General features: G+C 41.9%; 1 protein-coding gene across 4 annotated transcripts in view; it reads right to left on the bottom strand.

Annotated features, from left to right (window-relative positions):
• The window catches only part of SASH1 (SAM and SH3 domain containing 1), a 293,144-nt gene that overhangs the window by 217,061 nt on the left and 63,859 nt on the right, over positions 1-12,224 (bottom strand). Inside the window, exon 1 of one of the 4 annotated variants that reach the window (XM_036316358.1) lies at positions 3,984-4,074. The exons of the other annotated variants lie outside the window; for them this stretch is intronic. Within the exon in view, the coding sequence (XP_036172251.1) occupies positions 3,984-4,004 (21 nt within the window). The 5' untranslated portion in view covers positions 4,005-4,074. Of the gene's footprint in view, positions 1-3,983; positions 4,075-12,224 lie in introns of those variants that run through there. 4 annotated transcript variants of the gene reach the window in all.

The following is a 12,224-nucleotide window of genomic DNA, read 5'->3' as shown; positions in this document are numbered from 1 at the left end:
CCAGACTGCCAGGGCTCAGACACTGGCTCCCACACGTCCCAGTGATGTGACAAGTTGTGTGCCCTCTGTCCCTGTCAGTAAAATAAAGATTCTGTGTATCTACCTTACAGGGTTGTTGTGAGGATAACATGAGTTAATCTGTGGAAAGAGCTTAGAGCAGTGCCTGGCACCTGGTACAGGGGATATTAAGCGTTAGTTAGGAATGTAGTCCTATCACAATTACTTATATGAAGTGCTTGAAATTATACAAGGCACTCTTTGGGTTACAGGTGCACAGGCATGCACTTGCCAATATATATGTAAATTAATAGTTGCTCCTTTTACAATCCTGGAAGTGCAATTTTCCAACAATGTGAGTTCTCCTCTCTTCCTTCCCCTTTGCCACTACCTGCCACCAAACAGCTTTCTCATCATCTGTTCCTGTTTTCTTTTCTTTTTTCCCCTTGTATGTCCAATGTTCTCTCTTCCTCCTTCACAGCTTACTTAATTCTACTCTAGGAAATTTGTTTATTATATTTACCCAAAAATCTCTGGAACCCTCTTCTTCTTTTCTTTCACACTTCTAAGTTTATTTTATTTTATTTTTATCACCCAAGCGATATGGGAAGTGGGTGATAAAAGGTAAGCCATGCTACTGACATGCTGTGTCAAAATGAAGAGGGCAACTTGCAATGGGAGTGAATCCAGAGCTGGACAGAAGGGGCCCTCCTTTTTCTGGTCTCAAAGTCCAATGTCTGGCATTTCAGATTTAGATAAATATTTTACTACCACTGATCGTCTGCCTTGTATGGGTGAAGCACTAGGTTAGATCTTTTAGATGGATTATCATTTTATCCTTACAACAACTCCTCAAAGGTACATATAACTCCTATCTTACAGATGGAGAAAAGCAAAATGGAGAGGTGAGTACCTTTCCCTTGACCATATCACTACAAAGTGGAGAGATAGAGTTAAAAGCCAGATGTTCGTCCATAAACTCAATTTTCTTCCCACTACTCAAAATTCTATCATCACATAACAGTGGAAGCAGTAATAATGTTCAAATTCCAACAATTGCATGCCCTTAAAACTCTCATTCAGAATTCCATAGAAATTTCTATATATCTCTTCACCTTTCTGTAAAGAAACCAACTTTTTCTACAACAATCATTCACTCACTCCATCCATCCATCCATCCATCCATCAATCCATCCAGTCATCCCTCTATTCATTGATCTATCCATCCAATCACATATTCATCCATTCAAAGACATCCATATAATCATCTATACATCCATTCTTTGATTAATTATTTGCTATGTTACAGGCACTGTAATAAGTTCTGAGGAAATCCCCATCTTTAAAGAGTTCTCAGCCTCGGAAAGGAGGCAACATATAAATCAAACACTATAATATAATGTGTCGAATGAAATACATAGTGGTACTTACAAGGTGTTACAGAGAGGTGGGAGGAAAATTGCTAACATTTCCTAGGGGAAAAATGTTAAACTCAGGCTCCTGGCACTGTGGAAGGCCCGTGAAGAAACCACCTGAAGTTGTGTCCAAAATTCTCTTATGGGGAGTTTGTGGCTAAGGGAGGAGAGAGGTGGGAGTTTAACTGAGACATTACATAGGAGTTTTAACTGTGTTAATCTTTGAACTAATGAAGAAGTTGCCAGGAATCAGAAGTGGAGGGAGACATTCCAGGTAAAAGAAACCACAAGTAGAGGAGTATATGCAAATAATTTGCTGGGACTCCAACACAGAGTACCGTGTGAGAGAGAGGAAGGAGACAAAGCACTGAGGATAGGTGGCTAGTGTGCAGATCAAGAAAGGAATGGTGTGGAAGTCGAAAAATTATTTCTTGAAGATATTGAAAATGCTCTCAAAGGCAGTATTAGAGTTCACTGTCAAGTGTATTCTTCAGTGAGTGCTGTTAAACAAAATGATAGCAGTTCTTTCTGTCCATTTCCAGAAACTTGTCACAAATTCTCTATATTTGGGGATAAATTTGCATTCAGGAATTGAGCTGGGAGCCCAACCTTGTTTCTGAGGGACAGTGTGTTCTGAATCCCAAACAATGGCTTACAAAGCTTGTGGAGAGCAATAGGCCGTGAGCTGGCACGGTGGCACTGCCCTCAGCGACACGCCTGATGTTCAAAAATGGGGCAGGGGAAGAGGACATTCTCTAAATGAAGACGTGTATTTTGGTACTCAAAATGTGGCAGGGAACTATTTGGAGATGGATTTTATTTGAGTTAATAGTTAAATTTATGATATGGATTTCACCGTAGAAATTTCTGCAACACTTTTTTCTTCCCTCACATCTGGGGTTGAGATTAAGAAGGTTAGTTAAATATATGTGTACACACACACACACACACACACACACACACACACACCCTCTCCCAAAGAGGAAGGTGGTTGGAACTGGAACCGTTTCCATAGATCTCAAGGCCCATTTGCCTGTCTCCTTAGATTGGACAGAAGCGACATTTCTAAGCCTGATAATTCCCCTTTCTGTCTGAGTTGATCAATACATCATTTTGCATCCTGCAGCACAAAACCCCAAATGTGCTTCCTTTTTTAAAAGGAAGCCTCTGTTTTGCTGGGATTAAGAGGGCAGAGTCCCATGGCACAGTCTGCAGGCAGTTTTTGGCATCTGAAAAACCTTCCTTCTTTCAAGAACTGTGGGCAACCCGTCAAGAGGGAACAGCATTTTGGCATTTGGACTGAGGATCTTACCTGCCAACTGGGCTGTCCTGAATGTATTGTTTCTGAAACCAGGGGGAACACAGGCCGCAAGAACAGGCTTTGTAGCGTCGGCACAGTTTTGATGAGCACAGCTGCTCCGAATGGAAGGGAGGGCGGCCAGCTGTGTTTGCCCCATTTCTTGGGGACCAGCATCCCTCAGCCTCCTGCTTATGCTGGTAGGGCATGCCTGCGACCTCTCAACACTCCTCCCTCACCCATGAACACCACCGCCATGCAATCACACACTGTATGCAGTCACTCTGACTGGCATTTTCCTCTCCATTACCCATCACCCTCTATTCTCCACTTAGGGTGTCAACCTTACCAAGAAGGTGAGTGGAAATTGACCCAAAGAGAGGCTCGCTAGCTCAGTATGTTCAGATGTTTCTTCTAGGATTCTGTTTCCTAATTTTATTTTCATTCAACAAGTATCTACCGGCTATCAACTTTCTCAGCTTCTCCGAGAAGACGGTGAGCAGAACAGACTTCTGGAAGTATCCCCGAAAGGCCTCCACTCACTAAAGCCGAGTCCAGAAGCGAAAGAGGAGCCAGAGGGCCCAGGAGCCAGGCTGCGGGCTCAGCCTCCTGCCTCAAGCTGCTGGGCCTCAGACCCTGGTTCATAACCGCTCTGCCTTTTTCTTTTATCTGATCATTTTTCATGAGCGAATCTAATCTCCTCAATTAAAAAGGAAGAGGACTTCACACTCTATAATATACTTCAACAGAGAAGCTGGAGCAAAGTGGTTCAGCAAGCCGAGAGGACAACTTCAGTAGGATATTAAATGCTAAATAGTTAATCAGAGAGCCTGGTCCCCGGAGGCTTAGTTATATCCTTCATTCTTAGCATGTGCAGAAAATATTTTCAAATCACTTCCCAGATAAGCAGAGGGTGGAAAAGCGCTGGCTGTGTAACAGTAAAAACGTTTCTTGGCTTCCAAAAACCGTTTTAGAGTCTTGGCAGGGGGGAACTTTTGTATAAATATCTACATAATTATGTGAATATATCGTATGTAAATGATAAGTCACAAAAAACCCGGCAAAACCTGGCTGAGAAATTTTAAAGCAGCGGAGGCTTCCAAACCTCTCGGAATCTTGATCATTTCATGGGTAGCCCCGAAAAGCCCCGAGACGGACAGTGCCCGTACCTGTTAGCCACGATCTCCTCTCCCACGTGTTCCTGCCTGAGGGGCAGAAGGACATTTCCTTACAGAAAGACAGTCTGAAAAACCGAGAACAAACAGCCTACATACCCTGCAGTCTTGGTCCTCCATGAAGGGGCTGCTGTGTTGCTATCAGGCCATATGTTCGAATGTTCTCCGACTTCCTTTCTGACTCAGATCGAATGAATCCGCAGCACTGATGTAAGGCTCTTAATGGGAATCTGTTTTCAATTCAGGGCAGATGTGGGACACTCTTGTAGCCCCAGGGATTATCAACCCTAAAACAAATCGCCTTCAGGATGATAAGTCAGGAGGCAGGAACTGCTTCCTGAGGCCTGCTTGGGGTTCCTTCCAAATGCTTAACATATAACACAATCGCTATGGCACAAAAGCAGGCTTTGCTCTTGAGGTTCTCAGGCAAATCCTCCGCAGAAACAAAGCTTGTAAATTCATCGCAGAGCGTTTGCATAGAAATTCAGATGTTTTTAGTAACATACAAAAGTGGTCACAATGTCCCTGGCTCCCTCCCGCCCCCCTCACAACTCTCTTAGCGCTGTGTTTGGAACACGGAATATAGTTTTTCCACAAATTGAAATTGAATTGTTCTGCTTCAGAGTTTTCTTGGCTCAAGGAAAGGAAAGGGAGGGCTATTCCAAGACATCCGCAGAGAAACATCCAGAAATCAATTTAACACAATAAGTTTAATGTTGCAGAATTAGCTTTCACAGGGCAAGGACAGCCTACAGCTTGGAGCACCTCTGAGACCACTCTGTAGGGCTGGCTTATTGGCCAGGATTTTAGAGCCCCCAAATCATAGCTGGGGTTTAATATAGTTTAACTCAATTTAATAACTCCAAAAAGAGTTTTTGACCACCACTAACTTGTAAGAAATCTAAAGGGGAAAAAATTAAGATTTTAAAATAAAACTTTCCTCTTAATTAAAAGCTCTTATATAGAAGTTTAACATATTAAAAGTTAGCATGCATGCCATTTCCCCATAAAGCTCACACAGGTAAGTTTAGTTATAAGTAACCTTAGTAAAGAGTCATAGAATAGTAACATTAAATTATATATTTAAAAGACACAGTCAATTCTTTAAAACTAATATTATAAATGCGACTAACAGTGCTACATGACATGGGAAAACATTAAGTCACCCACCAAAGAATACTAGGGCTACTGTTTCTCTTATCCTCATGATGAAGCCAGATTAAACTTCTAGGACTTACACATGGGCTAAATAAATAACCACTGGCAGTATTATATGGGGTGTTCAGAGCTATGGATGGGACAAGAAGGGACCTCTCTGTCCCCAGATCTCTTTAACTGAGTGGCTCTGAGCAAGCCACTGCCCAGGCTACAGTTTCTTTATTTGTAGAGTGGCCGAATTAGGTAGGTGATGTCTAAAACTCAAACCTCAAATATCAATTACGATGCAATGACCAACACCTGGTAGAACAGAATGTAAAGGTCCTTCCTTTCTTTTGGAGTAATCACTAACTGACGTTAGCTGACATCTCAGACAACATTTCCCCCCATTTTAAAGCACGTCTTTTATAATTATGACTAATAAGGCAAGTTTTAGCTAAAATGTTAAGGTTAAAGAAACCTATCACTTTATACAAATTAGACATATATTTGGTTTGATAGGCTTCATGAAAAACAATTACTCTATATTTCTCATCCTGCTCACAGGCATTAATAATGTACTTACTTAACAAATTTATTAGGAATAGTTGAAATTTTTTTAAATTAAGTGGCATGAGGACAGTCAGATGTTATCAGTGAGCAGTGGGCAATTTTGATAGATGGGGGATAGGTGTGGAGGACAGATCATGGGGTGTGGGGAAAGAGCATGGTATTATGAGTTCAGAGGTCCAAATCCTAGTTCCAGGGCTGCTACTAATTAGCTTTGTGGCCTTGGCCACCTCCTTTCTCTTTTCTAGGCCTCTATTTCCTCGTCTATATAAGGAAGGTCTCTCTCTCTCTCTCTCTCCATCCTCTTACTTGCCCAATAATCAAAAGAGAAATTCTTTCCCATGGGATGTAGCTTCTGTTTGAGAGTCTGGCTCTCAGGAGCACTGAAGTCAAGACTACAACCAGCAGTTCAGCATATACCAGGCAACAACCTTAGACTAGGCAATGATCTCCAGTTCACCCGTGATAGGCTTTCTTTCAGAACTGTGGGAGATTCCCATCAACTTGCAGAAAGGAACTCAGATAAACCAGCGAAGTACGGTTACAAAGACCATCAAAGTAATGAAGCCCCACCCCCACAAACCTATTTAAATTTCTCAGCTATGATTTGATAAAAATATAAACATTTAAAAAAATTAATCATGTGTAATACTGGTGTTATGGGTTGAATTGTGCCCCCTTCCCAAATTCATATCTGGAAGCTCTAACTCCAGTATTTGGGAATGGGATCTTATTTGGAGATTGATCTCTGTAGAGGTAATCAAATAAAAATAAGGTCATTAGGGTGGGCACTAAACCAATATGACTGGTGTTCTTACAAAAAGGGGGACATCATGTGAATAGAAAGAGGGCTGGGAAGAGCGGCCTAGAACAGATCCTTCCCTCACAGCCCTCAGAAGGAACCTACCCTGCCAACACCTTGTTTTGGACATCTAGCCTCCAGACTGTGTGGCAATGAATTTCTGGGATCAAAGCCACCCTTCTGTGGTGCTTTGCTACCATAGCCCTAGCGGACTAACCCAATTGGCATCCTCTGATCAATGATTGTGCATACATTGTGCATCCTACTAAATGTCCAACACCCGCATACACAAGTCAAGGGACACTAGACTTAAATAACATGAGAGCTGGGGGAAATGAGCTGACAGTGGGGAAAAGCCATCAGCAGCAGTATTTTCTGTTTTTAAAAAATTCCTAGCATCTCTCTGTTCCCCCTGCTCCACATTGCAATATAGAATACAAATGACTTAACAAAGTACTTGAAATAGAAAATGGAAACCTAAAGAACCTAGGTGATGGGGAGGGCACACCCCCCGGCATGCCCACGGCCCTCATTCAAGATATTGTGTGCTCTCCCACCATGAGAGCTGGGTTCAGCTCTGCTACTCTCTTAGCTCCCCCATGGCTTCCCACTCCAAGCATTTACAATACCCCCTCCTATTAATCATAAGGACTTCCCCCCCACCAAATAAAAACAAATACAGAAATAATGTGTGATTTCATATCACAAAAAGTTAGGCTATATTGACTCTCTCTATTAAAACACTTTATCAACAATAAAAGGTGATGCTAAAGAACTGACATGGTGAATGCACATTAAAGCACTCATTACACTGAGCAATTGATAGAGTTTCCAAAGATAAAATTCAGACCAGATCCAGCATCATTACTCACAAAATGCCTTATCTGGCAAAGTTCAGAAGTGAATACGATTCACAAAGCCACTCTGAAGGAAAATGCAAGTGTTCTGAACCTACATATGTATGTATTTATTTATTTTTTAAAAATGTTTTTAGTGATTTTTAGAGACAGGGAGAGGGAGAGGGAGAGAGAAACATTGATTTGAGGGTGAAACATCGATCAGTTGCTCCCTGCACACACCAACAGGGGATCCACCCTGTCACCTGGGCACATGCCCTGACTGGAGCTGAACCGGCAACTCTTCAGTGCACAGGACGATGCCCAACCCACTGAGCCACACCAGCCAGGGCTGAACCTGTATATTTATTAAAATCCATCTCTAGTATCGTTCTTGTTAACAAGCAAGAACTAAACACAGTTTGTAAATACTGACAATATTTATGACGCAAACACTGCCGAGACAAAGGCTGGGCCCAAACAGTGCAGGAAATAAGGAGGAAAGCTTTTAGAGTTAACGACCTAGGCGAGTGGATGTGGCCCCAGAGAAAATGCGATTCTGCAAGACTGAACTTTTCAGAGGAATGTTAGAATGTTCAGTGGGAACTTCGAGACTAGAGGTTCTGGCCGAGTTTGATGCTTTCAAAATAGTGAGGAGGAGTGGAAATAACTGTCGCCATGGCCAATCAGAGTTGAGGTGAGATTTGCAACTTGGATATTAGCAGTTAAGGAACTTCCTCCCTCCCCTCATATTTGCCAGGTTTCATAGTAGCTTCTCTGCATGTTATTTACATTAAACCTGGTCTGCCTAATTTTCCCATGAGAGCTAAACATAAGAATGCAGGCTTTACAGAGCTCTGCAAAATGTCCTTTTTAGAGGGGAATAAATAAAAATGTAGTTGTCTGCCCTATTCCCACTGTGCGCACCAAACCTGAGTTTATTATTTTATTTCATGACATACAAACATTTATTCTTAAATGAAACAATTCTTTTTTTCGATGTCTTTCTTCGCATTCCAAATTGTTTATCAAGGAAAGTTTCAAAACATTGAAAGCCTTTTCCACAGTCAAGAATTCCTGCCCTAGAAAGGGGCTAGGGATGATCCCTGCAGAAAGAGAAATGGCTAACACCTGTGTGACTGATTGCTCAATAGTTAACACACATTCACCTCCGTTCAGGGGATCACAAAGTTTCACATGGCTGAGAGATGAATCAAGTGTGAAGACTTTCAACAGTATCCCTTCCAACTCGCAGACCATGATTCAACGCAGTGTTTTTCATAATTGCCTGCTGAGAAAAGGCAGCTGAGGTGCTTGTTGAAAATGCAGACTCCCGGCCCCTTCCCTGGTAAAGCTGATTCTGTAGGTAGGGTGGGCCCCCGGGACTCCTTATCATCAGGCAAGTTTAGGAAATACTTTAGTCCCTGACTCTTGACCTTGGCTAGATGTTGCAATCACTTGGGAATCTGACTTTATTAGTCTGGGGTATGGCCTGAGCATCTGGATTCTTAGAAACTTCCAGGCGACTCTAATGTGCAGCCAGGATTGAGAATCCTGGACTTGATTGAAACAACAGTCTGTTAAGGGGAACATGTGTGAAGGCAATACCTAACATTCCCGTGATGGTTTTGAAAGTGCTCTTGCACACACGTGTCTCATGTGGGTCCTTGACAATCTGCCCAGGTGGGGAGAGTGGGTATTATCTTTCTTTTAGAGATAAGCCAACCAAAGCTCACGGAGGCGAAGAGGCTTGGTGGGAGGCCCTTCTCTATCCAGAATTATGGAATCGGTGGGCTTTTAGTTACTCGGCTACCTTACCTATGTTCTGTTGCAACTTACTAGGTCTCCAGCGTTCACAGTCTCCCTTTAAAAACAAAACAAAGCAAAACAAGACTTTCGGTTGCCTACAGCTTCTTTTACATCAAAATTGTTATTAATAACTAGAGGCTCAGTGCACGACATTTGTGCACTGGGTGGGGGGGAGGGGAAAAGAGGAGGTGTCCTTCAGCCCGGCCTGCGCCCTTTCGCAGTCTGGGAGCCTCGGAGGATGTCCCACTGACAGCTTAGTCAGACATCCTTAGTGCTGCTATGGAGGTGGGAGAAGCTCTTGCCACCACTGCTGTGTTCACCAGCCATCAGCCCAGCTTCTGGCTGAGTGGTGCTCCCCTTGTGGGAGCATGCTGACAACCAGGAGGCAGCTCCTGCATTGAGTGTCTGCCCCCTGGTGGTCAGTGCACATCATAGTGACCAGTCGTTCCACTGTTCGGTCGATTTGCATATTACTCTTTTATTATATAGGATAATCTTACAACAACCATAGCAGCAGCTTACATTGGGCACTTTCTATACATTATGCTAAGTGCTCTGCATGCATTATCTTAATTGTCTCAAGGACTCCTTAAGATAGGTTTTTATCCCCATTTTACAGGTGAGAAAACTGAGGCTTAGAGAGTAACTTGTCAAAGGTCACATTTCTATGCAACACTTCTTATCCCATCTAAATCTCTTCTTATTTTCCCTGCAGACAACCAAACTTCAGCAAGTGGCAGAGATGTAAGTATCTGATAAAGTAATTCAGGAAAGTTATTATGGACAATTACAGCTTTCCTGAATTCTGTTGCCACTTCTAATATGGGATCAGATTTTTTAAGAAATTTCTAGAGTCAGCCATTCAATCTAGCACTTGGGGAATTTAACTGGAGAATTGTAGGTCAATTTGTAACTACCTGGTTTGTCTGTGACTAAGGTTAATCCTGCCTTCCCAGACATAGTCACAGTGGACTGACTTGGCATCAGAAGGCTTGGGCTTGGATCCCAAATGCTTTTTATTAGCTGCGGGGTCTTGAGCTAGTCACATCCAGGATGTGGCTCAACGTTCTGAGAGAATCAGGCCCAGTTGGAACATTACTGGTAATCAATATTCTCATATCTATTTTTCTAAGGTTTCCAAAGTAGTGAGCTTTATTTTTTCTGGCTATTTCCATTGTTGTGGCTGTTCTTATAACCATTATTATTGTTATTATGTAAATTAGATATGTTATACTAGACACGATACAATAAACTATATTTGAATTTTATTTATTTATATATATTATATTTAACTTATAAATAAAGTGCTCAGTACAGTGAATGGTACAGAGTAAGCAAATAATCCTAGACGTCATCACTAGCACCACCTTCATCATTAAACTTATTATTTGCTGGATCATAATTAATCACAAGTAATGCAGGAAAAACTTATAAAAACATTAACAGATGACACTGACTGCACACTTCTTCACACATACAGGATTTATTTTTATTATTTCAGTATCCAGAGCTCAAAGTAAATCAAGCCAAGTATCTGGCTCCTTGAAGTACAAGATCTGTCTAGTTATATAAAATCTTTACAGAAATTAGATACTATTTTATGATGCTATGAAGAGGGAGAAAGATGTAAAAGAACAGAATTTGTCTCTCCAATTTTGAAGATTGTCATCTGGTATGAGAATCCTTCCTACAAAGTGTGAGGTTATGTCAAGATTGAGGAGGAATTATTCTTTTGTTTATACTGCAACGAGATTAAAGCTACTGGGTCAACAACAGAAGCTTAAACTATGCATCATCTTACATATAAGACTTGATTTATTTAACATATATTAACTGAGCACTTACTATGGGCTGGACACTGGGAATCCAAAAATGACAAAGGTCTCTACCCTCATGAAACATACTTTTTAAATATATATTTTTATTGATTTCAGAGAGGAAGGGAAAAGAAGAGAGATAGAAACATCAATGATGAGAGAGAATCATTGATAGAATGCCTCCTGCACACCCTACACTGGGGATTGAGCCCGCAACCCAGGAGCGTGCCCTTGACCGGAATCAAATCTAGGACCCTTCAGTCCTCAGGCTGACACTTGTTGCACTGAGCCAAACTGCCTAGGGCTGAAACATACTTTTAGATGGCACCCAGACAAAGGACAAGTACATGAGCAGGTTAGTAAAACAATTGTGCTAAGTTTCTAAAACAACAACAAAAACACCCCAAAGGGGCCTGAGAGGAAAACTGTTGGGAGAGGTACTCACTTCAGACAGAGTAGTCAGGAGAAGTGACATACAAGCTGGAAGAATATGAAGATGCCAACTGGGATTGAAGAAAAGCATTGCAGGCAGGGATTCATAAATACAAAGTCTCTGAGGTGGGGAAATATGGTCGGTGCAATTAGGAGCTGGGAAAAGTCAGAGTAAGTGGAGTGCCTAAAGCATGGGACATGAGGCTACGGGCTCTTCAGGGGCCGGTCACACAGCTCTCTTGGGTGATGGTAAAGAGCATCATATTAAATCCAATAGGAAGCTGCTGAGGAATTTTAAGCAGAGAAGTAGCATGATCTGATTCTTGCCTTAACATAATTCCTTTCATGTAGGAAGGATAGTGAAGACAATGGTGGCCTTTATCTAACCAAGCAATACTTGTTAGAAAAGCAGAAATTACAAAGTAATCTGTGTATTATTCCATGGACACAATCCCCCATATTTTTGAAGAAAAGTGGTTTGTCTATATTCTAAGTATACATCTAGATTATAGCTATCTAGATGATCAAGCTTTAACCTGCCTAGCGGAGGACAGGAATGCATTTTCTAACACTTTTTGTCAAAATAAAAGATAACACAGTCCTTTCAAATCACTGTCTGTGAGATCCATGTCTTCAGGCTTCTTTTTCATCAGAGAAAGGGGATGTGCTGAAAGTGAGCACGATCCAGCCAATGTGTGACCTCGCTGGATTCCAGGCGGAGCCCTAGGAATTGAAGTGCACACCTAGGGAAACTGACTGGAATACAAGTGTCACTTCTCTGCCCAATAGAACGCTTAGCATCCCTGATATACATAAAAGTTAAGACACTCAAATTGTCCTTGGGCCCGCTCAGAGGTAAATCCTCCGTCCTCATGTAGTCTTCTCTTTCCATTGTCCAGACAGGGGCAGGAAAACAGTCATGCTCGGTATAATGTAG

The sequence above is a fragment of the Myotis myotis genome, unplaced genomic scaffold (genome assembly GCF_014108235.1).
Source record: "Myotis myotis isolate mMyoMyo1 unplaced genomic scaffold, mMyoMyo1.p scaffold_m19_p_7, whole genome shotgun sequence".
Taxonomy (NCBI): Eukaryota; Metazoa; Chordata; class Mammalia; order Chiroptera; family Vespertilionidae; genus Myotis; species Myotis myotis.
This window is presented reverse-complemented; position numbering and strand designations above follow the sequence as displayed.